Source organism: Pygocentrus nattereri, chromosome 4, assembly GCF_015220715.1.
Source record: "Pygocentrus nattereri isolate fPygNat1 chromosome 4, fPygNat1.pri, whole genome shotgun sequence".
Taxonomy (NCBI): domain Eukaryota; kingdom Metazoa; phylum Chordata; class Actinopteri; order Characiformes; family Serrasalmidae; genus Pygocentrus; species Pygocentrus nattereri.
The window spans coordinates 32878162-32905834 of NC_051214.1; the positions used below are offsets into that span (position 1 = coordinate 32878162).

General features: G+C 41.9%; 1 protein-coding gene across 2 annotated transcripts in view; it reads right to left on the minus strand.

Annotated features, from left to right (window-relative positions):
* Nucleotides 1–9324: 9324 nt before the first annotated feature.
* jag2b (jagged canonical Notch ligand 2b) overlaps nucleotides 9325–27673 on the minus strand; it is a 49573-nt gene continuing 31224 nt past the window's right edge. Inside the window, exons 9-25 of one of the 2 annotated variants that reach the window (XM_017710466.2) lie at nucleotides 26696–26809; nucleotides 24857–24970; nucleotides 24416–24462; nucleotides 23287–23463; nucleotides 20293–20449; nucleotides 19986–20150; nucleotides 19080–19193; nucleotides 18766–18993; nucleotides 17380–17496; nucleotides 17020–17047; nucleotides 16025–16110; nucleotides 15486–15599; nucleotides 15247–15362; nucleotides 14021–14272; nucleotides 13197–13328; nucleotides 11998–12148; nucleotides 9325–10768 (exon numbers count right to left, since the gene is read on the minus strand). In XM_017710466.2, coding sequence (XP_017565955.1) covers nucleotides 10245–10768; nucleotides 11998–12148; nucleotides 13197–13328; nucleotides 14021–14272; nucleotides 15247–15362; nucleotides 15486–15599; nucleotides 16025–16110; nucleotides 17020–17047; nucleotides 17380–17496; nucleotides 18766–18993; nucleotides 19080–19193; nucleotides 19986–20150; nucleotides 20293–20449; nucleotides 23287–23463; nucleotides 24416–24462; nucleotides 24857–24970; nucleotides 26696–26809 — 2636 coding nt within the window. In that variant the 3' untranslated portion in view covers nucleotides 9325–10244. The remainder of the gene's footprint in view (nucleotides 10769–11997; nucleotides 12149–13196; nucleotides 13329–14020; nucleotides 14273–15246; nucleotides 15363–15485; nucleotides 15600–16024; nucleotides 16111–17019; nucleotides 17048–17379; nucleotides 17497–18765; nucleotides 18994–19079; nucleotides 19194–19985; nucleotides 20151–20292; nucleotides 20450–23286; nucleotides 23464–24415; nucleotides 24463–24856; nucleotides 24971–26695; nucleotides 26810–27673) is intronic. The other variant, XM_017710467.2, reaches the window with a different exon arrangement.

Consider the following 27673-nt stretch of genomic DNA (forward strand, 5'->3'; position numbering starts at 1 on the left):
GGCTCCAGCTTCCCCCTGTGAACCAGAAGGATAAGCGACTTAGAAAATGTGTGTATGTGTGTGTATTATTATACCATTATCAACATATGTACAAACTCAAAAGACCAATGTAGGTTGATTGGTGATTTAGGATAGCAAATAAAATGGATAGATTTATTTTGTAGACACAGTGACCTCTGGTCACCTATTGTATTGTACACTATTGTAAATGAAGTGTGAGTCGGTAAGCCTCTCTACATCATTTGTCATTTCACATCAAAAGACTCTGAATGACTGTTTGCATGTCAAAAACTGAATCGTCATAAAAATTTGAAAAATTGAAAAAAAAATCCCCTTTTAAATAAACCCTTAAATGTAGCATTATTTAGATTTTGCATGGTCAGTAACCTTGGCTTTCATTGCATACTTTGGCTAAATTTGCAAGCAAAAGCAAAGTCCTATTCCAAATTATCACATGGCCAGGCACATTACCCACAGCTAGCTAGGTAAAATGCAAGTTAGGAAGCAAAAATGTCATTTATAGGCAAAATGCAGTTTATTGCTTAACCACTTCAATCCTGTTCTGCTTTGCTTTAGCTGGTTAATAAGACTTTGGAAGGATTGTTTACATGAGTTCAGGGCAACAGGAAGACATGCCCAAACTCACACAGGAATGTGTTATTACAAAATAATTTGTTTATAGCCTCATTAAGGTTCTTGAGAGATTTAACAAAGACACTATTTTAAAACTAAACAAGCAAAGTCATCCACCATTTGCAGCCTATTTGTCTCAGTTCCACTTGTCTGAATTTATTATGAGTGAAATTAATTAGATTTCTAGCGTTGAACAAGATTGCCAAAAAATGATTTACTATGTGTTTTAAATCCTACTTCGACTCCACTGTGGCTCTATTATGTGTGAGAAAACAAAGCCAGAAATATTCCTCCAAACTGAGAGCCCTGATTTTCAAATAAGAAATTACTCTATTATACAATAATGCCCCAAATATTACATTTGTGTTTTGGCTCTATTAGGTCTTTGATATTTTATAATACCAGCATGTATCCACATCGGTGGGCATGGACATCACTTTACTGGCTCACAAGAGGAACCACTCACAGCAAATATGTTTTGACCACAGAGGGAGATTAGATTACCATGAGCTCATCACAGTGAGACTAATGGCGGATTCTCACGAAGGTACAGCAGGAACAGGGAGCACAAAATCGTACCTTCAGGCAAAACATGTTTAATGAGGTGAGTACGTCCTGCTGCAGAACAGAAATGAATTGCTTTTTATAAACAGACTGAAATCAAATGCATTTCAGATAAATAACAGCACAGATTAAAGATTGCATTTGATAGAATGTGAATCTAGAATTCTGCACAATATATCTTCAAGCTTACAAAGTAATTGGACAAATGATTCCAGTGACCTTGTCAAGCTCATGTGAAGAAAGTCCGATCAGACAAGAGCAACAGAACAAAGAACACATATGGGAGTAAGAAAAGGTTGTTGAAATGCACTGGAATCATAAAAAGGAACTTGAACGATGAATAAGTTACATCGGGATCGCCAAGTCTCTTTCAAGTTCTGTTTGATGTCCTGGGGAAGAGAGAACCTGTGGATATTCGAGAGCTGAATCTGACACAGAGCGTATATTTTGGAAACCCCTCTCTTTGATGTCTGTTGGACTGCTTCCATTGACCAAGACAGTGGTCCCCAGTCAATCCATTTAGATTTTGAGAAAAGCATTCAATTTGAATGTCAGCTGACTGTAAAACAGGGAGATCTGGCCTGATGAGGAGGAAGCGGAGCAGACCAAAGTCAACAGCTCAGCAGAGAGCTCGAGTGGACAAGGACTCTACACTGGCCTTTCTGTTCTTCTGTGCCTTTTTTCTTATTTATCTCTTCATCTGTAACAATAACATCTCTGCTGGTTCTTGGCGCTGTGCTTCTCACTAGCTGCTGGTCTGGGACGCCATTTGGCCTACAGCTGACAATCAAACTGCTTGCATTCTGCTCATAATCAAACCAGTTGGCATGATAATTTCATTTGAAAAAAAGTGCAAAAATCTTTTTAAAAAAGAAAAAATGGGATGGGATCTCATGTAGTGGAGAAAGATCCTTGATCTACTGTGTGGAGGTGACGTCTGCATGGGGGCTCATGACCTTTATCATGCTGCCAAAGCCCATACCAATGAGGCTGTGCTGCATAATCCACGCCTAATCTCTGAAGCAAAGGCCCCTGGGTGGAGCTCATCTGCTCTGGCCCATATCATGATGGAGGTAATCGGGAATAAGCATACAGATGCACTCGTGATTCTTCATAATGACCTTCAGGGCCAGAAATCAATGCATGTTTTCTATCTGAGGAACATCAAAGGTACACTATATATTTCACAAATGTTACAAATTTCTTCTAAGTGCTGCATCGGTGCATTTAATTTCACATTAGCCATTTACAATCTGAGGCTTATTACATACAAATGCTTATTATTCAGTAACAACAGGGACTTCAATGCAAACTACTGGAGCAATTCTTGGTTATAGAAGTGTGTAATAAAACTTTGGGCCCATGGCTTGTTAAGGGGCTAAGATTCTATAAAATGACTGTGAAGAAACTGCGAATAGGGAACCATTAGGCTGCTAAGATCATCGGCTTAAAGCAGAAGTTCTACAGGACTTCTGTGCTACATTACATCCATCTTAATCCCAAAGCAGCAGGCACAGCGGTTAGGTTACGTAGACAAACATCCAACACTGATGAATTGTGAGACATGTGGAGAGGTTAAAAGCCAAAAGGGGTATCTAAACAGGCTCTTGGTGACCTCCCTTCTTGGCAATCGGCTCCCCACTGGCTATGGGCCAACCCATATGTGCCTGTTTGTTGAACCATGACAGCTCCAACTCAGAGCAGATTCTGCAACTTTTGGTCGGTTCACAGTGAAGATCAAAGCAATTAATGTGTGAAGAATGTGTTGCAATAATTTTGGTTAAAAAACATGATTTTACAGTATAAATGAGTCATGAATTAGTGCACTAGTAAGAATTCTATTGGCAGGGAAGTTGACAATGTTGTATAGCAAGATTTACAGTGCCATGAAAAAGTTTTTGCCACCTTCCTGACTCGCTCTGTTACAGCATATTTTTGTCAAAGTGAATACTTTTAGGTCTTTAAACAAAATATAATACAAGACAAAGAACTTTTTCAAGCAAAAAAACATTTTAAATTAATTATCTAATTTATTTAATGAGTGAAGTTATCTGTGAATCAAAAACTATTTAAATTGGGACATAAAATTAATAACTTTTTTTATGATCTTTAGTAGCACTAACAGCAACCAACATTCCCTGTAATTTGTTTTTAGCCTGTCATAATACTGTAGAGGAATTTGAGCTCACTTGTCTTTGCAGAGCAGCTTTAATTCAGATATAATGGGGTTTTTAAGCATGAACCACTCAACTGAGGCCCTGCCACAGCATCGCTACTGGGTTCAAGTCAGGATTTTTTCAAGGCCACTCTAAAACAAAATCATTTCTGTTCAGCCATTTAGATTTTATTTGCATTTTGATTTGAATCATTGTCTTGCTGCATGACATGGTCATGTTTATTGTTAATGTTTATTTATTTAGCTCATTAACAAAAGAACAGAAAATCTTTTAAAGACATCTGTGATACATAACAAAATTGCATTGTTCCTTAAATAATACAGAGGTATTATTTCTGTCCAGGTAAAATATCCCAACACCAGCACAACACCTGCTTCCACACCTCCACCATGTCGTTGACGCTGCAGTGCTGAGAATGCTCCACCACCCAAACAATAGTAAAGAACAGGGTTAAAGGGATCTAACAAATTATGCAAAGAAACAGATGAACTACAGCTGCAATTACAAAGTACACCTATATGATAAGTATATTATGAAGCCAAGTGATCATCGGCGTCATCTTCCACCCCTCTGTGATATATGTCAGACACAATGTTACCAGATGAACTGAATACGTTCAACATATCTAAAGCTCAAGGTTGTGCACTTTTAATCCACACCTCTAACCCAGAAAAGACATCAAAAATAAGTCATGAGTGACTCTCTGTGAGGAAATAAATTCTTCAGATGCACTTATCAAATCCTCAAGTTAAAGGTTTTCTTCTGCCATTATTATTTCTTAAGGACATATAGAACTAATGATCGTTGCACTGGAAGCCCACATACCTGTCAGTGTGAGCATTGTGCTGATTTACTCATTGACATCTGTTCTCTATTGTTAGCATAGTTTACTTCACATAACTAACGTCCATCCTGCTCTGACAGGTCAATTCTTCAAGCAGATCATACCTAAGACCTCTTATGCAGTCAGTTCAGAGCTGATGATTACATAGTTGCTGTGCGTGTTCAAATCCTTGCATAACTCACAGCCTGAGGTAGCCACAAGTTATAACTTCTCCTTACTAGCAATGAATCTACATTGATATGTGCTGTTTTCATATAGATGTCTGAACAATGCAAAAAAAAAAAAGAAAGTTACATATATTCAATTTAACAGTAATCACTTTTTGCAATTACAGACTGTAGTCCATCTGTTTCTCTGCCGCCTTTTACCCTCTTCTTCAGTGGTCAGGACCCCCATGGACCTTCACAGAGCAGTACTATTTGGATGGTGGATCATTCTCAGTACTGCGGTAACACTGTTGTGGTGGTGGTGTGTTTGTGTGTGCTGCACTGGTCTGAGTAGATCAAACACACTCACTGTCCACTATTAGACACACCTACCTTGTACTTGACCCCTATGGAGGCATTTTGCTGGAATGGTCACTGAATACCTAATGAGTATGAATATGATGTAAATCATATGCCATGAGCTTCATGTATGTATATATTTATATATAAATGAAACCATGACAAATTGACAGTATGTCAAAACATTCATGCAAATCTCATCATCATTGATTCTTCACTAATGTTTTATACAAAAGCAAATGCTAAGGGGGTCTAAGATAAGTCCTTAGTGAAATTAGCAGCAGAGTAATCTCAAGTCAGGCCTTGTAGTTGGGCTGGCTGGCTGGCTGGCTGGGAATGAGACTTGCATTGATGAGTGGGGTAATTTGAGTCAGTGAGTAAGCTGAGCCACCTTATTTCTTGGAAACTACAGCACATTAAAAGGGTGAGACATCAAAGTTAATGTAACATTAATAAAAGTTCATGGAATGTATCTTTTCTTGCTCCTGTATTTTAGATGTGAGCATATGGATTTATTAGGGTTTAGATACAGTGTTCTTAGAAAATGACAGCAGATGTCCATCCACAATAAATGGGGTTGTAAAGTGAATTGAGACATGATGTTTAGTAAATGTGGTCATCTACAAAAAAACAACACTAATTTGTACAGATGATACAGTCTGAAAACTCATTTTCAAATCATAAGAAACTAAATCTGCGCTCCATTACAGAGGCCTAGTTTGTGCCTAAAAAGCAGCATACGTTGCCCTGAGTTTGTGTTTGACCCTGTATGTCAAATCACTACAACTGCTTTAATACTGAAGATTGAGGTTTGTGTCCCTGAGGGTGTTAAAATGCTCCTGCTAACCTACAACCTGCTATCCTACAAGCAATGTTCATAGCGGTCATAAAAGAAAAGTGATGAGTGGAGTGATCCGTTGAGCTATCTTAGATAGAAAATGATAAATGGGAGAAGTGTGGCTCCTGTTTAATCACCCCTCATGTTCAGTGTCTGCATTGCTTCAAAGCCTCACCACACCATGAGTCATCCTAAATGGTTTTGACTCTCCCACAAACTCTCAACTCTGTACATTTGACAGACGTTTCTTGCACTAACTTGCCAGTGTGCCCAGGCAGACCTTGGGAAGCACAATGCACTGTAATCAGTCAAACAGACAGGCAAATGGAGGCTGAGAGGAGGGGTCTTTCGCAGCTGAAGGATCTGATAGCAGACAGACGGCTGGTTGAGACGGGCGTACCTGGCATTTCAGGTCATCACAGACCCACGGTGTTTATAAATGAGCGAGGGTCAGACGTCCTTGACTGCTGGGAGACACTTCAGGAATCCGGTGTTGGTTTTCAGCCGCATGCTGCAGTCTAGGCTAGGGAGACGTGGAGCAGTTTTTTGGATCCTGTGGCTCTCGGCACATACAGGTCAGCCACGCTATGGGGGATATTCTGGGATAAGAAAATGACGGATCGGACGGAAACAGGACTCATATGAGCAGGAAGGCTTTACTTCTGTGCAACATGTCCCAGAAGACATTACTACTAGTTTGTGTGTGAGACTGCAGTACAGTTAGGCTCCCATTCAGCTAGTAACAATACTAAATATGCTGTTTTATTGATATTTAGCACTTACTGAATATTATATTTGATAAAGTATTGATCTTTTTATACACATCCTTATGAGTCCATTGACATGTCCTTATTACATTGTGCTGAGTACATGTGCTACGTGCATAAACCTACACACTTAAAGATGGCTCTTCAATGGTACTTTAGTAAATAACATTCTATAGTTCTATAAAGAACTGAACACTCAAAGAACCCTTTGCATGATTAAAGCTTGACACCATAACAATAAAAGAACCCTTTTTGGTGCCATAACCCATCTACAGCACAATCTCCATCAATCTGAAGACCCTTCATCATGCAAAGAACCTTTAATCACACAAAGGGTTCTTTGAGTGTTCATGGTTCTATACAGAACCATTTTCTTTACTAAAGAACCTTTTAAGAACCATCTTTTTTAAGAATGTTGAGCAGAATTACATTTAACACTGAAGCATCCTACTTCAAAGGAATATGACCACTGCTGTATCTGTGAAACATGCCTTACTCACATCCTACAGCTTTGCTGCAGACTAGAGTTGTAGTCATTAACCCTCCTCAAGGAGATCTACTTCCCTGCAGGTCTCACCTCCAACCCAAATCCGGCACGCCTCATTCAGCTTATAAAGGACTCTAGAAGGTAATAGATCAGACAGGATACATGGTTGGAGATGATGTGTACTGGGAGGTAGATCTCCAGGAGCAGGGTTGGTGACCATGTAAAACTGGGGACTTTCTAAGCCAAAGGGCTGGGGATATTAGCTTTCTAGCCCTCATCTAATGCTCTGAATTCAGTTCATGAAGGCCATGCTAATTAGCTAATGAGTTGAATCAAGTGTATTTAATGACACAGTGTGCTAAAGTCTGCAGTGTTTTGGCCCACAAGGGCTGGGGCTTGACATGTACTCTAGAGTGATGTTCCGGATTTAAAGACTAGGAAAACACATTTCTGATGAAGTATCTTGCAGGTGGGAGAACCTTTTTGAGAAACCACCACTGCTGTGGGGTACGTTTTAGAAGGCAGCCTTTGAAAATTCTTTAAATGCTTAAAAAAAAAAACGGAAAGTGGATTAACTGAATGACTGAAATCACCAGTCAGAAAAGGGCAACAAGTTAAAAGTTAAGGTTAGCAGTGTTACCTGGCTAGATAATTTACCTCAAGTTTGGTTTCTTTGCTGTGGCTGAACAGATTAATAAACTTACAAACTTAATAAACTTGTCTTTGACAGTCATTTTTGTGCTGAATAAAGACACAATCACTGCATGCTTTACAGTTTTGTTCAATAACTGAGGTTAAAGTTACACTAATGCTAGCTTGGTTGTATTTATTAGCATACAGATCAGTGTCTAGACTAGGTGCCAGGACTGGGTGATACCACAGTCATTACCAATGGTTGCATGATGTATTTGCATTATGCGTGCTGGGCACTGTAGTGAGGAAACTATTTTAAGGCCAGAACGTCTGTATAAAGAAACCTAATTTTTTCAGCTGTCCAAAGGTGATTAGTACCCAAAGCTCTGCATCCTGCATTACCAGCATGAATGAAAAAAAAAAGCAGTTTTGGAAACACCTACAACCTCCACCCCTCCCTCCCTCAGAGAGGTGTAACCTGACGCCAACACTCCAGCAGACGATCATCCCATTAGCTGCAGCTCCTCATGGGACAAAAGCATAACTCCCAGCATCATCGTAAGCATCCTCATGAAACATTCAGGGTGGATGAAGCCACATGAAACCATATCATCCTATTGGTTGGCGGGCAGTCAGCCGAGAACAGGCGAGCCGTTGCCATTGGCTACTTCCTCCCAGGGCCATCCTGACTGGAAGGGAGAGTTCATGTATCGATCTGCTAGTTCTTTGCCTCTGGCAGCAGCAAGGACAAGCAGGTTTATTTATATGATTATTACACGACTAGGCCTAGAACAGGTTCTTTTACTATGACCTCACTATAGAAAGATGCTGTTACAGACCTTCTGTGAAACGGACTCTTTGCGGTCATTGGTGACTAAGATTGCAGCTTTCTACACATTTCTACAACGTGATGACAGAGCTTTGCTGAGGTCAACGTACGTTTACACACTAAATACCAGAACACAGAGGTTTTCTTGGGCATATTGTTATAAAATGCTTTAATAAATAGTTTGATTTATTTCTAAGAACAAACAAATTCCACTAAATGAACCAAAACTTTTGCAGAGCAATTCTTCTGTACAAAAAAAAAAAAAAAACAACTTTTTTTCCTTAAACTTCCTCCGAACCCCGCCCAATTCCTTCCAATAATGCACATCCAGCTTTATGCATGTTTTCTTATTTGACCAGCTGTTCAGATTAATTCAGGATAATATTTCAATTTTTTATTTTGCATCCTCCCACATATGGAAGCGAGAATCCATCCATAAGGGTAATATCCGACATGAAAACGAAAAAAAAAAAAAAAAAAAAAAAAAAAATCAGTGAGCCACTTCTGAGGTAATCCATTTTCACTTGGAGTTGGTACCTCGAACACAAATGCTTTACAACAAAATTGTTCCCTTCATGAAGCCTAAACCCAAAAAGCAGGAGAAAGCAGATGGAGCAAGAACAGAGTTTCACATCGTATGAAGAGACCAGCGTCCTAACAAGCATGGCGCGCTTGGTGCGCTTCCACAGGTTTCCAGAACATTCTATGTCAGCAAGGAAGGACAGAAGCTGAAAGGGGATAAGGACTTTTTTTTCCTTTTTTTTTTTTTCTTTAACGGAGGCAAACACACGCCACGATACACCACACAATCTTGAAGAATTACTTGCCTTATAAAGTGAAAACAAACCAACAACATAAAAAAGATGACCTGTTTGATTACATTACTGTTCTGACTGTGGGACGCTGTATATTTGTTATAAAACCTGCCTATTTCAACTGGCATAAATAAAAGGAATGGCGTTGTAAAAGTAAAAAAAAAAAAAAGAAAAAAGAAAATAATAATAATAATAATAATAATAATAACAATAATAATCAATCATAATAATAATAATAATTTCAATCATAATTATAATAGTAATAAAAAAAAGTGTGACTTGTCTTAAGTTACTAAATTCAAATATACACAGCGACTCCTTTACTATATACACATATTTACACAGTTCTTATCTTTCTTTGATCAAATACCTCGGTGGTGAAATGGGAGTTGCTCTTGTGACTAGCCTCTCCCTTTGTAGTGATCTATCTAGGGTCGACCTCGGCAGCGAGAGACGCAAACAAATGGGCTCGTCAGAAGGCACTTGCTACCAACTCAAAATACTGCAATCCTTAAATTTTTTTTTTTTTATCTTTGAAGAGCGTTCAGCCAAGACAACAGACGTGACAGAAAAAAAAACAAGGCCACTTCGCAGGCACTGACCCATGAGCTCAGTAAGGCAGGCGTGGAGTGAGGAGAGGTGGAGAGAAGTGGATAGGGGTGGGGAGGAGGGACCTTCTCACTTCTGACCCCAGAACCAGTGCACCTCACTGGCCACCCCCAATCCAAGGTCTGTGCCAAAAAACATGGGCCGCTCACAATGAAACAAAACCACAATCATCTGTAAACAACAACAGAAAGTCTTTATACAGTTTATATTTTTCCTCTATTGAGTGTTTTTTTTCCTGCTTTGTGTTTCAGTTACATTTCAAAAAACAAACAAAAGCGGGCGTCTCTTTCGCCTTTTTCTTATAAAGTAAAACAAAATTTGCTTCATCTGTACATAAAAAAATAAAAATATGTCAAGAAAAGAAAAAAATCTCAGCTTCTTTTTTTGGACTCGAAACTTCTCAGCATGAGGAAATAAAAATAAAGTGAAAAAGGATAAGGAAAAAAAAAAAGTTCTGTCTCTCTTATCAAACTCAAAAGCCTTTGTTCTTGTTCTTCGTCTACAGAACAAGAGAGCCTCTCTCTGCATGTCGTGCCCAGTGTCTATACGCAGATCTCTTTGGCGTCTTGGTCAGTTGGGGGGCTGTTGACTTTTTTCCAGCGGTTGTCTTTGAGACTGTGGGCCGTCCGGTGCGGGGCTTTGAGGGGCGCGCTGCCGCTGCTGCTGCGCGTGGTGCAAATCAACTCGCTGTTGAGCCGCACTGTGGCCTTCGAGTACTTTGGGACGGGCCGCTTGCCTCCTTCCGGCCCACATCGCCACTCCTCTGCCAGCTCCAGCTCTTCTTCCTCTTCCTCCTCCTCCTCGAGCTCCTCATCGCCCTCTCCATGGGCCCGCTCCGGTGAGCCCATGAGCTTGGCCCGCTCATATTCGGCATCCCGGTTGTCCTTGTGCTGCTGCCGCGCCACCGGCCGCAGCGGCTCCCATTGGTTGTTGACGCTTTCCTCCACTGGGGCACGCTCGCGCCTCTCACGCTCTTTTCGGCGCTTGCGTGTCCACCACACACACACGATCACGCAGAAGATCCACAGGGCGCAGAAGACAACACACAGAACGGGCACCAAGTAATCTACAGAAAAGACGAAAAACAAGAACAGAGCAGTTAAGAATAGATTCAGCTACTAAAAATGTTACAGTGAAGTGTGAAAGTCACAGGGAAAAAAGGTTTACGTAGTTCAGAATCACAAGATCAGACATGGTGTTTTGACTGCAGTTTCACAGCACAGATAGTGTGAACACACTTGTTAACAGTGCTGTTACGTCAAGACAGCAAAACATGGGTTTGAGCAGAACCCTCTCACAAAATAAAACGCTCAAAAGCAACAGTGCTTAACCCCTGTCAAACATTGTACTTTAACAAACAACTCATTGGTATTTTTTGAGTTAAGGGAAAATTGCAGGGAAGTTATCTGGGTTGGGAACGGCTGGTATAACGGGCACTCTCAGATGGGGCCCTTTTTAACTTGGCGAGCAAATTACTGTAGCTCCACCAGAGAAGGCCTTGTCATTTAGGGCTCTTTAGCAGTCATTACTGGCAAAAAGTATGCAGCGACTTCCACTTAGTCATACTGTTCACTTGCACCATCAGCAACAGTACAAAGAAAGAAGCAACAGTAAGAGAAAATAGCATGAATCACACTGGTTTTATGGTGTCTTCCTCAGCTGGATCCAGAGATTCTCTGGGACCCTCTCAGAGGGCCTGTAAATGTCCCCATACTTTAATTAATCACTCTCAGAAACACATAACTTACATATGAGCTTTAAAAACCTAACAGTTTATAGCAGTTACTAAATAATCAGTCTTGAGATTACCCAGAGGAATGAAATATTCCAAATGAGATCACCTCTTAACCTAATTTACTTCTTTGAAACATGGCCAAGTTGTGTGTGAAACCAGTGAGAAACATAGGCAGTGTTCTCCTGGTTCTGAAATTCCAAGAACCTACTCTGACTGGATCTAAAAAAGCACATCATTTTTCTCACTGCAGTCTCACCGAATAATATTTACAGAAAAGAAGCATAAAATCCCATCATCTTGTTTTATAGCTCTCTCAGAAATCTTTCATGTAACCTCATGTATTTCTCATTTGTCTCCAGAACTTCTTACAATTAAATGCTGATCTTTTTTTTCCTCCTAAGAAGAACTCAAAAATCTGCAATCCCTCATTATTATGATATACATAATGAGAGATGCTTTATTTCTCCCAACAATCTTAAGAAGGATGTTTTTCTTTTGTGTAAGTAACAGTGAGTAAGGCTACAGTTTCACAGGTTCATTTTGAAAGCAGCTCTACTCACCCACAGGCTGGGGCACGAGCCGTGTCTCCACTCTGACCTCAACAACGGCCTGCATGATGGTGCTGTTGTGGCGCTTGGACAGAGCGCTGACGATGGTGCTGGCCGCCTCCTGGATCCGACTGTGGTCAGGCTGCTCGTCCTGCTGGAAGGACTGCAGAGAGCCAACAATGGAGATGTTATTAGTGTGTGGAGTGTGTGCGCGCGAGTGAGAATGAGTATGAGGCAACAGAAGAGCAAGACTGAGAATGAAAGCAGAGAGTAATATATATTGACAAGACACTTCAAGGGAGAGAGAAAGAGAATGTGAAAAATATGTCTAGACAAATGTTTGACATTGCATTTCTATGCTTCTGCATGAAATACTACAACCACATACAATCGAGAGAGTCACCAAATTCACCAGCTCTTAAGCTCACATGAGTGGAGAGAGAAAGCCGACAAAGCGATCTGTTAATAGGCTAGCTAACACTGCGATTACCTTCTTTCCCTCCATTCATACCTCCATGCCATTGGTTTTATTCACCCTCCGACATGCAAAGACCTGCAGCTAGGCATATCTGTGCAGCTCCTAAATCTATGAGTCATCTTGTTATAATACTGTGTATGTGGATTTAGATCACATTGTAAACGTACTTTAGGAGATTTTGCCAACAATCAGCTGTAAGCCGCGATGACTCATATAAAAGCTGAAAATCTATTGGAAAGCTTATACGCATCCTACACCTCACAAATACAACTTTTCCAACATAAGCTTTACCCATTAACAAGTCATGACTGAACAAGAATGGATGCACTACTTTATCTAACTGGCTTATCTTAAATCTCCTCTCCACCAAGGCTGCGTCTGATGGAAGCCGATGGAACATGCTCCAGTTGTGCCCCAGCCTGGTTCTGAAGCTGCAAAGGAGAGTGCCGCACTGCGGGTGGACCTGCTGCTGGTCAGTCAACTGAATCTCATTATAGCAGAATGGGCAGGCCTTTGTGAGGTGGGCTACTGGCACCAGCGCATGTACCATCATCAAAGAACCATGTGCAACTCAGCAAGAAATCAAATTAAGACTTCAACATCCATTAAAAGACTTAAAGAGCACCTGTGGCTTTCACTTTTGTTTCTTCCTGCAAGAGAGCTTAGTGGCCTTGTGTATTACAGTAAGAAACATAGAGGACAGTAGATGAAGCTGCAGTAGCTGCACACTTACAATGGCCACCTCTACTGCATCCTGGTTGGAGTAGGAGAGCTCACAAAGAACCACAAGAAAATCTTCTTTGGCAAGGTTCCGCGTGGTAGGCATGTACCTCAGCTCTGAGCACACATTCTCCACTGTTGTTCCCTAGGAGAAGACCCAAGTAATCAGCAACAGAACACACACCTTCCTCTTCAGTGACACTCTATTAACTCTCTGACAACACATATGCTGTGAAACGCCTGTTTACATTGTGTTCAATTCCCACTCATAGAAATTGCCTAGAAAAGTTTGGATTGTAAACTTTCAACTGATACTATGGTTAACTGTGGTAAACAGGAGATGCAATTACATAAGTAGTTATGCAATTAATTATGTATAATTATGGAATGTAAATCAAATCTATAGCAAAATGTACAGCAGAACAACAACAATAAGTCTCAGGTGTTAAAATCATACAGTATCAGTGCCAGAATCACCAAATGTAAACTGTATGCACATATTTTCCTTATATCGCTGTTGTCGGAAGAAAACCTTGTATCTCCAAAACAGTAACTTTACAGGAGAAGGAAAAAACATACTTTACTTGCAATGTAAGTCAATGGAACCAGAATTTTTCCCATGCCATTTTGGGTAATTTCTTTTAGGCCATTCATCATAAAATTTACAAACAATGTAAATGTAACAGATACTTTCAAATGATGTCAAAAACTGAAAAATGGCAAAAATGGAGATGCAAGGTTTTCTTCCGACAGCAACGATATGCTACAAATACTAAATGGCTGCATAAAAGCTGCACAATCTAGATCCCACCCTATACTGACTAATCCTGAACTCACTGTGGGCAGTTTCTCCTTGTTGAAGATGAGTGTGATCCGGGCACAGCTGTTGTCCAGGTAGCCTGTGTTGGGCTCACACTTGCTGTCGACTGTTAGGACGATCTCAGGGCTGACACAGAAGCCCCATTGGTGGCAGGGGGGAGAGAGACAGGTCAGGAAGTTGTGCTCCTGGCACTCTCGACCACCTGGGCAGGCAGAACGTTCTCGGCCTGGAACCCCTGGCAGCAGACACGGCCGTCGGCCACAAACCACCTGTGAGAAGGGACAGGGGTCAAATATCCGCTAGTGATGGGCATTTAAACTACTCTGGCCTTTCAACTATCCACTGACAGTCATTGAAAATCCCAGTCTATACTGGCATGAATGAAAACATTCAACATTTTGCATAGTATGAGACACAGAATCAGTAGTACAGGCATGGGTTTCTACGGCACTGTTATGTCACACTCAAGTGAGGAATGTATATTAAAATTACAAGATAACACAGTTTATTTAATCTTTTTATTCAAAACTATGCATGCCTTATCTGAATACCTCATTAATCACAGGGACCAGATGGGTTAAAGCTGCTCGTTTAAATATCCCACAGCCCAACTGACAACAGTAAAATAACTATCAATATTAGCTTGCAGACCTGGAGCTTACTGCGTATACTGCTTCTTTCAGAGGTAGCCTTGCTGTGTTTTCTAGTACTGTATAAAAGATGCACAAGGCTTCCTTTATTTTTGGATGCACCGTTTTTGTTTTCTGAGCAAACACAAGCTCATTTTGAACAGAATTTGGATCCGTAAGCGCTTAAAAAATTCAGCTTTGTTAGATGACATTCTTTACATATCAAACAAATGCAACAGCAGCAATTACAACTCTTGTTATTAATGGAAAGGGTAGACAAAATGACAGATATAGCCACCTTCTTGACATCAGCCTCTGTGTTAATTAAATAACTCTTAGCAAATAACATTTAGCAATAGCAAGATGATATCATACATCATTTTACCATTCATTACTATCTCACAAATAATACGTAGCTTCACTTGTGGAGGAGGTTACATCACAAAAACAGTGTGTCTATTAATTACTGTTACAAAAGATGGTAATGTGTTGTCATAGACAACATAGATGAGCACCCTGAACTACACCATGTGCGTGGACAGGCCGGTGTGAAGGCCGGTGTGATAAAATTCAAGCTTCTGGTTAGGGTGACGTTTTGCACGCATGACTTTTACCTTTGTACACTCCACTTTGCCATTGACACACTGGCAGGTGTTGCAGTCCTTCTCCCAGCGGCTGCCATGAGGGTACTGCAGTCCATCGTAATGGCATTTCTTGCCAATGCCTATAACTGCACCACACAAACAACAAAGAAACTATAAGTCCCACGCTGAAGCAACTCAAAGGACTCCTACTCACTATATTACACAAGCATGCAGTGACCTAATGAAATGAAATGCAGAAGGCTACTCACATTCTTGGCATCGAGGCCCAGAGCGTCCAAGTGGACAGATGCAGCGGAAACCGTTGATCTCGTCTATGCATGTTGCTCCATACGCGCAGGGTGATGACTGGCACTCGTCGATGTCTAGAAGAGCAGAGGACACATTTTTATCTACTGTTAAAAATAAATGTGAAAAATAAAAATAAATGTGACTTTTTGAACTAATTTACATTTCTGAAGTATATCCTGGGACTCTGAGGCGGCTCCCTATGGCAGCTTGCTAGAAATTAGGCTCGGGAAATGCATGGACTCCTTAAAGACTATTTTCTATGTAAGAGCCATCAACAGTCAGATGAGACAAAGAGTCAGCTCCCTGAGAGCAGTGAGGAATTTTTCCACTGCCTGAATAATTCATCTCTTCTGTCTGTGTATAAGCGAGAGCTGACCTCTGCCCCTTGTGAGGTCAAAGGGCACGGAATGCTCAGTAATCTGGCATTTCGGATGACATGCCACATGCACCCCTTTTTCAAAGCATTATTGCTCCCACTCTTCCCTCCCTGAATACTCACTGATGCGGCAGTCAGGCCCAGCGAAACCTGGAGCACATTCACAGCGGAACCAGTTCACCCCATCCACACAAATCCCTCCATTATAGCTGCGGAGAGGAAGATGAGTGCAGTGAATTAATAATGTCAACAAAATGCATTAGCCCTTTAAAATAAAGGACGTGTGTCAGCACCAGACTTCAGTTTTGCACTTATGACTATATACATTACATAATAGCTTAATAGTAGCTACTGAATAATTCATAGTAGTTACTGCATAATAAGTCTTACTATTAATAACAGAATAATGAGCTGAGAGTTTAAAGGGTTAAGTAAAACTGTAGGGGCCTGACACATGGTGGAAAGATAGCAAGATGAAAGGACGCTGAGAAAGAAAGAAAGAAAAAGACTAAGACACAGAAAGCAGGACAGAGAGGGTTACAAAGGCCTTGTCCCGTTTATCAATACCACACCTTTCAGATGCTAATCCCTGCTGCCCCCTTGCTGGGACACCCTCCCTCTCCCCCTGTTCCCAATCCCCCTGCTTGCAGGTCAGCGGGGCAGAATGGCAGGAGGGCAGCGAGGGCTGGAAGAGAAAAAGCCAACCCACCCCGCCTTCTCCCAACCCCTCAACCCCTCACCGCTGGGGGCACTCTTTTAGGGCCTTTGGCTCTATTGTGTGCCCCATTAAAACCGGCCCAGGGTCTCCCGAGCTGTCGGATTTAGGGGGTGATTTAAGGACATCTTCCCCTGTCTTTACAACACATCCCTCCCCACCCACCAACCCCCTTTTGCCTCCTCTGTATCCGTTCAGAAAGAATAAAAAAAAAAAAGGGGGGGGGGGGGGGGATTGGGCAGAAAGCCATGCAAGAGGGGCTATTCACAGCTGGTGGTGTTGTACAGGGAAGGGGAGGGTCAGCACAGACAGCAGGAACAACAGAACCACCAGCAGCCCTGGCTAGAGTAGAGTAAATATGTGTGTGGGGGGGGCTACAGGAGAATAACACAAGCTGACTTACCACGGGTGAGGGTTGCAGTCGTTGATGTCTGTGAGGACCGAAAAAAAGAAAGAGAAAGAGAGAGAGAGAAAGAGAGAGAAAGAGAGAAAGAGAGAAAGAGAGAAAGAGAGAGAGAGAGAGAGGGAGGATGAACCACTCAGCATCACTACAGCAATACACAGTGCTGAAGCAGCTAATTTAAAAAGGGTTTAACTCCATAAACCCCTTAACAACAGGTCTAGACTTTACACAGGAGTTTCACAGTAATTACTGAGTAATTCATAGCGGTGCCTGGCTAAAGAGCCTTAAGATTAATAGCTGACTAATAAGTCAAGAGTTTTAGGTTAATCACACAAAAAAGTACAGTAGTCAGTCACTCACTCTGAGCACAGGTGGGCCCCTCCCAGCCATCCTTACAAATGCAGGTGAACGTGTCCCCGGCACCCACGCAGGTACCACCATTAACACACGGACTGGAAGCACACGTGCTGTTCTTTGCTGAAGCACAGATAGAGAGACGGCGCTTGGCATTACAGAAATAGACTGAAGGGGCCAATCAGAGCTCCTCTCAGATCAACTCAATCCATATAGCGTGAACAAATACACAGTAGCAGAACTGCTCCCAGTACTCTCCCATAATATTAGATTTTGATGTTTTCCCTGCTGGATTACACCAGAACCACTCCATTTGACCTCAGCTCTTTGAGTTCAGTATGATTACATTGGGGAAAAAGAAAAAAAAGAAAAAAGTAAAAAAGAAAATGAACACCTAGAAGACCTGAACAACAAAACTTTTGCTTGCATTCAGTGAATGAATTCACTAATCTAGCAAAAAAAAAAAAATTTTCCTGAGGTACACAAACTAATCGCTGCTCTCGGAACTGAACCTTGTACCTCCAAAATGGTAACTTTACAAGAGAAAAACCAACTTTACTTTGATTGACTTTTTGTCCAATTAATTTTGGTCCATTCATCATGAAGTTCACACACACAATGTAAAGGGCAACAGGCATTTTCAAATTATGTTAAAAACAGAACAATGACAAAATGGAGATACAAGGTTTCGTTACGACAGCAGCACAGTACACCAAATCACAGTTTACACCAGTCAGCTGCAGCATTACCAACAAGCCAACTGGCTCTTTTTATTGAAGCTTATGACTTTCTCTACTGAGAGGTGATGCTCATTGAGCATTATGAGCTCTCATTCATATTTTCCGCCAGTGAACCGTCTCCTCCTCCTTTATAATATACTTTGGCAGAACTGAATGAACACACAGGTTTCAATACATTGACACTGTTTATGAATAGGTTTACTGGTACATTGTATTATATTATGAACATTATATTATAGCCATTACATACACTATATGCAGCTCTAAAAGTTAGCTTCAGTTAGTCAGGGTGCCAGTTGTCTTTCATCAGTCTGAGAAAGTTATCATTTGTCAGCTCATTAACAAGACTTTCCTGAGTAGGGGTGTTAAAGCAGTGGTTCTGAACTCCAGCTCTGAGGATCCGACTATCCTGCTACAACACACCTTATCCAGAATATCAAGTAACTATCAAGCTTTTCATGAGCTGTATGAAGTGTGCTGGGAATATTTTTAAAGTATGCAAGAAAGTGGGTGTCCAGAAGGGGAGTTGTGAGAGCAGGAAAAAACATGTGGGACAGGAGCCGTCCAGGGCTAGAAACCAGTGTTCCACAGATTGTTACCATGTTCACAGCCATATTCTTAAAGAACAGAGGATACAGGTCAGCAAGCTTACCTGTGTTGCAGGTGCTTCCGCCCCACCCCGGTGGGCAGGCACAGCGGAAAGCGTCTCCGTGGTCATAGCAGGTGCCTCCATTGCTGCAGGTGCTGGAGTCACACTGGCTCTCACGTGAGTGGCACGTCTTGCCTTTCCAACCGTTTGCACACTCGCAGTAGAAGTCATTGACCAGATCCTGACAGTGGCCGCCATTCTTACATGGGTTCCTGCTGCACTCATTTACATCTGAAGGAGCAGCAGAACAGAGTAAGTGGGGATAGAGGGAACAAGGGAGGCTGAGGAGAAAGAAAGAGGAAGATGGCTCTACTCACTGAGGTCACAGAGGTCGCCTTCCCAGCCATCAGGACAGAAGCACAGGAAGGAGTTGAGGCCATCAATGCAGGTGCCACCGTTCCGACACGGGCTGCTCACGCAGTCATTCACATCTGGGAAAGAGAGAAGAGAAGGCACAGGAGATGAGTTTGGGAATGAAGCTGAGGAAGAGACAAAAGCTAGCACGAGCATGAGTGACCAAGTACATCTATTTGCAGACCTTGAGAACCTGCAGCATTTCTATGCCTGCATGATCTGGCCTTACATGCGCACCCACTAACAAGCTTTCATAACAAGCTGATTTATAATGAAAGGTCTATACTTTTGTATTTATCAGGTCTTAATTGTAGTTAGTAGTTAATAAATCACAGAAAAATCTGAATAATTCAACCAATTCAATGCAAATAGATTCATTGAGAGTGGTTTGTATGAAGTCCTCGGCTCACGAAAAGCTAAAACTGTTCATCACAGAGTTAACAGGGACCAGAAGCCCTTAATGCTCATAAATGCTACCTTGCAAAGATATTACATGAAATAATTACAAATACATGGTAACTCTGAGCAAATGTGTACGCCTAAAATATACTTAACTACTAAATGTATTTAAATCTTCAATCATGGTGGAAAAGTACCGGCAATATAAAACAAAACAGTACCCACAGTGAACATATTTTTCCAGATTTTCCACAATTTTATCATGATCAACATATAAAAACTGTACATTTAATGTAGGCATTAAGACCCATGGTTACTATGAATACCACTATATATTAGTATACCACTAATGCACCATCTTACATCAAACCATACACCCTGAACCTGCTGGCTCTCTGAGTCTGCAGAGGGACGACGCTGGACCTGGAGACAAAGTGTGGAGAAAGACAGTGAGGTGCTGCAGGACTTACTCTCGTGGCAGTAAGTTCCAGTGAAGCCTGGCTCACAAGTGCAGGTGAAGTTTCCAGAGGGCTCACTGACGCAGCGTCCGTGAGGGCCACACACGTTGGACGAGATGTGTCTTACGCCTCCATCCGAGCTGTTACTTGCTACCGCAATCGTGCAGCTGTCGATCACTGTGAGAGTGAGAGACGCAAGCTTACCAGTCAGTTCTGTGATCAGTGGTACATCAGAACAGGATATGTTTGCAATTCACCGTTGCTGAAGCGATAAAGGAAAGAGCTGTGGAGAGTTATGACAGAGGCTTGTGTTCTTTACCTTGGCATGGGGCAGTCCTGCAGTGGTCTTTGCGGTCTGCACAGGTCTTCCCCTCATAGTCCTCGGGACAGGCGCAGTAGAAATCCCCCAGCAGGCTGTGGCAGGATGCCTCATTCTTGCACGGGTTGGGCTCGCAAGGGCTGGAGTGGCTTTGCACCTACACATACATTTATATAGATGGAGGTTACAAAACATGCTACAGAAATTTATTTATTTACTTGTATTATATGTATGTGCAGTTTTTTTCTCACTAAAGAGATCTACTGTTTTTCTCTGTCCATTTGAACTTCATATATTCTATGTCTTCACCTTGATTAGGAATGTACTGGTATGGGAATTGTGCATGCAAATATCTGCTGCACATATCAGCCAATGTTAGGACATAAACATTGTATATATTAGGAGTGGGTGATGCAACACCACCACATATTTCAACAAACAATATTACTCAGGAAATTTGGTTTGTCTGAGATTTGGTTTTTTGAGTTGGCCATATTGTGACAATGTTTTGTTAGTATTGTGATGATCTTATTGCCCATCCCTGGTATATATGTTTATAAAATGTAGAAATATGGACTAGACCTACCCGGATTAATGTTAAAGAAAAGTAACATTAACTTCTGAAAGGCTACAAATACATCAAAAGGAATAAAATACAAATTTTTTAGAACAAAGGTTCTACTCTTCCAGAGTTCAATCATCATCAAACACTGGTCTGAAATAACAGCTAAATCTGATCATCTTTACAATGCCAACAATTTCTTTTACATAATTTGCCAATACTGATATGATTCCATTATCACTGTGCATCCCTAATCTTGCAGTTATTCTGTTTCTTCTATAATGTTTATTTCTTAAAACTAATAACAATTCAAAGTGTGTACATCTTATAATCACAGTGAGAATGTACTGGTAAATATAGTGTTTCCTGTTTCTGAGAGTAAGAAAACAAGGGCAAACAAAACAGAAAAAGGTAAACAGGAGAAAGGGACCAGACAGGCTAGTGAGGCTTTGATTTACTCAAGGCCTTAGCTCAAGTCCAATCTTCTTAAACTACGGAGATAAACAGAGCGGGGTAAGCTGTGGAAGCCTGCCAGAAGCTTACAGCTAAAGGAGAATGCACCATTGCCCTCAAACAAGAGAGAGATCACAACAAAACGTAAGGCTAAATTTAGCCGTCCTTTCTGTCTTATTAAGCAAGATTCAGCAGGGACGTGAAACACTTTCACATTTCTCTTCCCTTAGACTTGACTGTACACTTGCTAATATTCTAGGCCATTCAAGAGACTTCAAACTCCAAGGCAGAGGCTAGATGATCATTTGCATCCCATAATATTTAGGTATTCAGGGCAGTCGAGTGCTCTGGATATAAATCAACTCCTCCTGAGCTGGGCCGCTAGTTCCCCACCACTTCAACAGTATGTCTCCACTCTCCAATTTTTTATGCAGCGTCTTCAAGAGGGATGAACTTGTGGGGAATTTAAACAAGCCTCTGAGTAGGATAGATCATGCCAGTTGCCATGTAAGGCATTTTGTGGGGCTGCAGCCTGGCTCTTCCTTCCCTCCTCTCTCTCAGTCTATTTATTTTATTAGGGATGTGCCGTATATACAGTGGAAGGCTAAAGCTGGTTCGCTGCTGAAGGTGATGCAAGAGATGATGACAGCACAGTAGACAGCTTTGAGACATGAAACTGCTCTGGCAGGCTGAGCTACAGAGAATTCGGCATCCGTTTCAACTGGACCTTCAATCACCCGAAGCTCAATATCAATACATTAGCTGGCAGTTATTCCATAGGGTATCAGTTAAGGGCGGGACTGCCGCAAGCCTCGGGTTTGGGCTCTAAAAGTAGGTTCGAGTGCAGGTGTTCATGAAGAGACGTATCATAGATCAAACGCTTGCCCCGTATAGTCCACAATCCGTCTGCAAGACCGGAGCCCTTGCAGGCTAATAGGAGCGCAATGGCACGCCAGGCATGAATCGAACGTAAAAACCAAGGCCTCCTCGTTCCTGGGCCACGCGCGGGCACACAGCCAGTCCGTCCAAATAAGAATTGCCTCATTCACTACGTCCTTTATTTTTAGCCCGTACAGTGAGCCGCGACTGGCCAGACCAGTCACAGCACCTCCGCAGAGATCCACTTCAAACCCTCCGCTGGGCGGTAACTGGCCTCAGACCAGACTATTCCAGCGTCCTGTCCAACAACAAGAACGGTGTGGCAGGAATAAACCCCTCTGCTCCAGTTACCCACTCACACCTGTGCTAGAATTGCAGGGCCAATCTGCCCCGCACCAAGGCTTCAAACAAACATGCATGCAAATGGGAGGAGGTCTCCCAATTTAGCTGCTGCAACATGGGCAGGGCTTAGCTGGGCTGGGCAAGGAAAAGCACAGCACACATGAATGGAGCAGACAAAGACTCCTTTCTGAAATCTCAAAATAGTGGAATATAGTCAATATAACAAACTATGCTTTTTTGAGAAATTTTTATGTTTGAAAACAGCACCAGAATATTCGACCAATTATTATTATTTTTTTAATAAAATCAAAATATAGTTCTATTCAAAATTATATTTAAAAAGCTATGAATAAGGGCAGTAAGCATTTTTACTTGCACTATTATTAGAATAAATACAAACAACATTAACACAAAAATGTACAGATGTAATGTGTGTCAATGTTTTTAAATCCCCAAAACTATCACCCTTATTGAGGATGTGTAATATTAATAACAGCTATCATCCAACACCTGACATGGTACAAAAAAATCCAGTTACTTTAAATGTTACATTGTGTTTTTTTTTTGCTGTCGTTTTGTTTTTGTTAAAACAAGGAAAACGTATCGTCAAGATAAATGCTTTAAACAATTTGTTAAGGCCTAAAACTTTTGCATAGTACTGTATATGTAGTTTTATACCCAAGATGTCGCAACTTGGAAACTGAGGTTGTAGAATCCATGTCTCATTCAAGCACTCATCTAGCAGTTGTGACACTCACCTCACACAGCACACCAGCGTAGCCAGGTAGACATTCACATAGAAAGCTGTCCAACAACACGTGGCAGAGGCCGTCGTTCTGGCAGGGGCTGCTGGCACACTTGTTCCTCTGGATCTCACAGTGGATGCCTGTGAAGCCTGGAGGACACTGACAATGGTAGCCTCCCCGTGCTCCTCCCTGCATAAGATTATTAGCATATTAGCGATCATCACCGAATATAAATGATGGAAACGCTACAAACAACACAATGGCTGAGGAATATGAACTAGAGCAGTTCCCGTCTTGGAGGGCCAGAGACCAGCACAGTTTGTGAATTTCCCTAATAATACTTCAAGATGGCAGCGTATCTAGAAGCAGAGCCCCATGCACTCCCAAACCACCAAACCCACTGCGGTAGGCGGACCTCAGGGGGCTGTGCCTGCCAGTTTGCTTGCTAGGCCTGCCAAAAAGTGGATGTCATATCAGTTACAAAATTATTTTTATTTTACATGAAAATAAAACATGAAATTATGACAAAAAAGGTTAAGAATAAATGAAGAATTGGATTTGTTGATTATAGTCAAAAGCGATTTGGCAGAAGCAGATCATTCTGACTGGATGATTTACCATAAATTGAATCTGATGCATGATGACGAAGAGAATGTGCACTTGTGTACAAAGTGAAACCTCTGCCTTGAGCGTCTAAACTAACTGGTTATTTCTACGATCACTAGCATTTACGCCAAGAAAGACAGTAAAAGGCTGCATAATCATAAGTTTGACTAAACCATGTGAAACACCATTAATTTTAACTAAATTCCGTTAGAGGAAAATATCCATGCATTTGTGATATGGTCACTGAAAAAACATTTTGCAATTAGTTGGTTCCCCCTGTCCTATTCTACAGAGATTCATTGTTGACAATTGTTGACATTGTCAGTCAATGTAGATCCAAATGCCTGTCTTAAAATTAGGCTCAGGTAACAGGCAATATGACTAAACAAACCAAGAAGTACAGAAACGCATCTACTAAATGAATCACCTGGTAACTAACTGTTAAGTTGTTTGCGGAAATAAATTAACAAACTGTGCTGGACTAAAGCCTCCAATACCAGAGCTGGTCAGAGAACTATAACTGGAGAGGCTCTACCTTGCAGGTTGCTCCATTCTGACATTGTCCATGGCAGCCGTTCAAGTCTGAGCATGAGTAAGAAAAAAAAAATGAACAAAACAGTAAACAAAGTGCTTGAGTGGAAACAAAACGGGGGTACGCGTCATTACTAATTTAATTGCATGCAGTAAAGATGAAGAGGAGGAGTTAGTGAGCCGAATGCTGAATCATTAGTTCAATCAGCACAAGCCCACAGGCTAGAGAACAGGAAGCATCATGCAACAGGAGCTGAAGCTATGACGCTGTGTGAGGTGATCGTGTCCCTGCAGAGTATCAGGTGCCTACAAAGGAAACCCTGGCCTATGTGTGTGTTTGTGCTCAAGAATATGTATGCACCCAGAAAGAGAGAGAAAAGAAGGTGCACCGAAGAGAGTGGCGAAAGGGACCAGTGAGGAGAGGAAAACGTGAGGAGATACTGACTGATGTCACAGTTCTGTCCGGCCCATCCTTGAAAGCAGTCACAGAGATATCCACCAATCAAGTTTTTGCAAGAGTAAGCGTTAACGCAAGGCTTCCCCACACACTCATTTACATCTGTGGATTAAGGGAGAGAAAGAAGGAGGGATGAGGAACATGTAGAAAAGGAACAGGAAGGAAGGGCAAAAGGGAAGAAGGGAGAAAAAAGTAAGAAAGAAAAAAAGAAGGTAAGGCAATGAAGTCAAGGAGAGAAATTGGAGCTGTCTCTTTGTAGCCCCACCACCATTAAGCACATTGAAATGGCTCCGGCCTGTAACTCTGTACCAGCGTGCGCAAACTGGCAACACTTTAGCCATTAGACTCTGTTCCACATTGACATCAGGTCAATCTGTCCTTCTCGTTATTTCACTTCCGTTCACATCTCTTCTTTGAAAGCAATCCTGGATGTCTATGCCAAAGCAAACACTTATACAGTGTGACTTCTGATGGTAGTCGAATGTGGTTAACAACCACCACTTTTGGTTGTCCTAAACTTTTCAATTGAAGAAGTTCTTTAGGAAACCAAAAGTGCTTCTTCTATGGCTTTGCTCCAAAGACCCTGCCTGGACAAGAAACCAAAATTCATTGGGCAATGTTATCCACTACGCGATCCATCTTCTTTCAAAACTAAATTGAAGAAAAACTGGTGCCGTGACCCTAGCAACCCTGCTGTGAAAGAGCTAGCGCTTATTAGGTGGTTAAATATTCATTAGGGGCCCCTGGCGAGGTGCATGCAGCTCCCCTGCGCACCTGTCCCGCAGGAAACTTGACTCGGGGCCGCAGCAGGACCAGGCGAAACACGAGCTGAGGGCTAAGGTTCGGCCTGTAAGGCGAGCTCACCGGCTCTAGTTCCTCACCCCGTTTGTTTACAGGTTATGATCCGCTTCCTCTCTCACATCCTGTACTTCCTTAGACGAGTGGGGAATGGAGGCACGCAAATGCTGGTGTGGTCACAAATATGCAAATTTTTGCAAAGGCACAGATAAAGCTCACAGTCGAGGTATCTGATCTCAGAAAGCTGACAGGTTTTCCCAAACCGATTTTTCCTAACACATTACACACATGCAGGTACAAGATCACACCCACCAAGTAAAAACCAAAACAGTTACATGCATCAACAGTCACATTTCTCAACAAACAGGGATGCAATGTAACTGATAGGATGCATCATGGAATACTATGACTAGAATCATTGTATTATTGAAACATGAGTGGATACAGATTATTTTTTTCTGTCCTGATCTTATTACCTTTGTTTATATCCTAACACAAAAGACAGATTCACTAAGACAAATAAACCAACAAAACAGGTCACCATACTATGTAATGTGGGGGAGGAACAAGAATGGGCGGCGAATATGTGTAGTTACCAAATCCTGATAACATTATAATCCCATTAAATTCACCACAAAAGTCCTTCCTATATATTATTTATTTTATCCCAGTTTTTAGCATGCAAGCTACATTTATAAGCATACACGTCTTCAGGCAGAATTATATGTGATAACCTACAGAAAACCACCTCAATGATTACATCTGAAGTTCAATTTTCCCAGTTTTTGTCATCAACTGCAGCAGTGAAATAAACTACGTGTTGATTTTTATTTTGGGGAGCCATGGATGCCAAACTCACTGCGTAAGTCTAGATGCACATGTATTATCTAACAAGAGAGTCCAGAGCATCCTACAGGCTCACTGACCCCCGCCTCCCATCTTAAATAAAGAATCAAGATACAATCAAATAAACAGCTCCATTAATACTAACTTCAAGCCATCCCGTTGCGCATGCAGCAGTAAACTTACCGATCTTGCAGGTCTTCCCAGCCCATTGCGGAGGACAGAGACACTCAAAGCCGTTCTCCAGGTCAATGCAAGTCCCCCCCTGAGCACAAGGGCTGGAAGCGCATTCGTCCATGTCTGTAAAACAAAACGCAGATCCTCTCACAACCACATTAAAAGATAAGCCGCTGGAAACTTCCAGCCTGCTGTTCTGTACTCTCTCATTTTAGAGCTGTTCTTTACGAATCAAAACAGTTTTACCATTTAAGTCATTTATGAGGTCAAAGTTCCAAATGGATTCAGATGAGCAGGATTTAACTGCCAATTATGTGCAATAGCTTTCCATATAAAACATTCAAACTGGGCGATTATGCTGACTTTACTCGAGCTGTGGGGGCTGATAACCACCCACTACACAGTGCGGACAAGGAGAGTGAGAAAGTGAAAGAGAAAGGAAAAAAGAGATTTGAAATTGAAGTCAGAGCAAGACAGAGTAGTCCTGCTTTACACTGTAACTCGATTAGTGTTCAGTCTAATCCATAGGGCAGCAGATTAGCCACTATTAGCCTTACAATCCTCACACTTCTGATACTCTCACAAATGGACTGAGCACAAGGATGTTTCAGAGTCAATCAAAAAGGAGAGAAAAAAAGCAGCAGACGCCCGCTTTCTTGGGATTCCCTCCTTGGCCTGGCACATCTATTGGATTGTAAGGGAGAATGGGGACCCACAGAGGGGGTGTACGTAGGTCAGGCATGATTGTGTATGAGGCGGGGGGGGAGCAGCACCTTCATGGGCTCCCAAAGGGAAGAGCGTGCCAAATTCCAGCAGGACAACCTCCTGTTGCTTCGGTAATGGCAACACAGGCCTGGCCCAGGGGGCTACACAGTCAGGAGGGCAGGAAGGGGGATGTTCAGGATAAAGAGAGAGCGACAGAAGGGGGGGGATGGGGTAGTAGCAGTATTGCCAAGTCAAGCAGGAGGTCGACCACAGAAAGGTGGG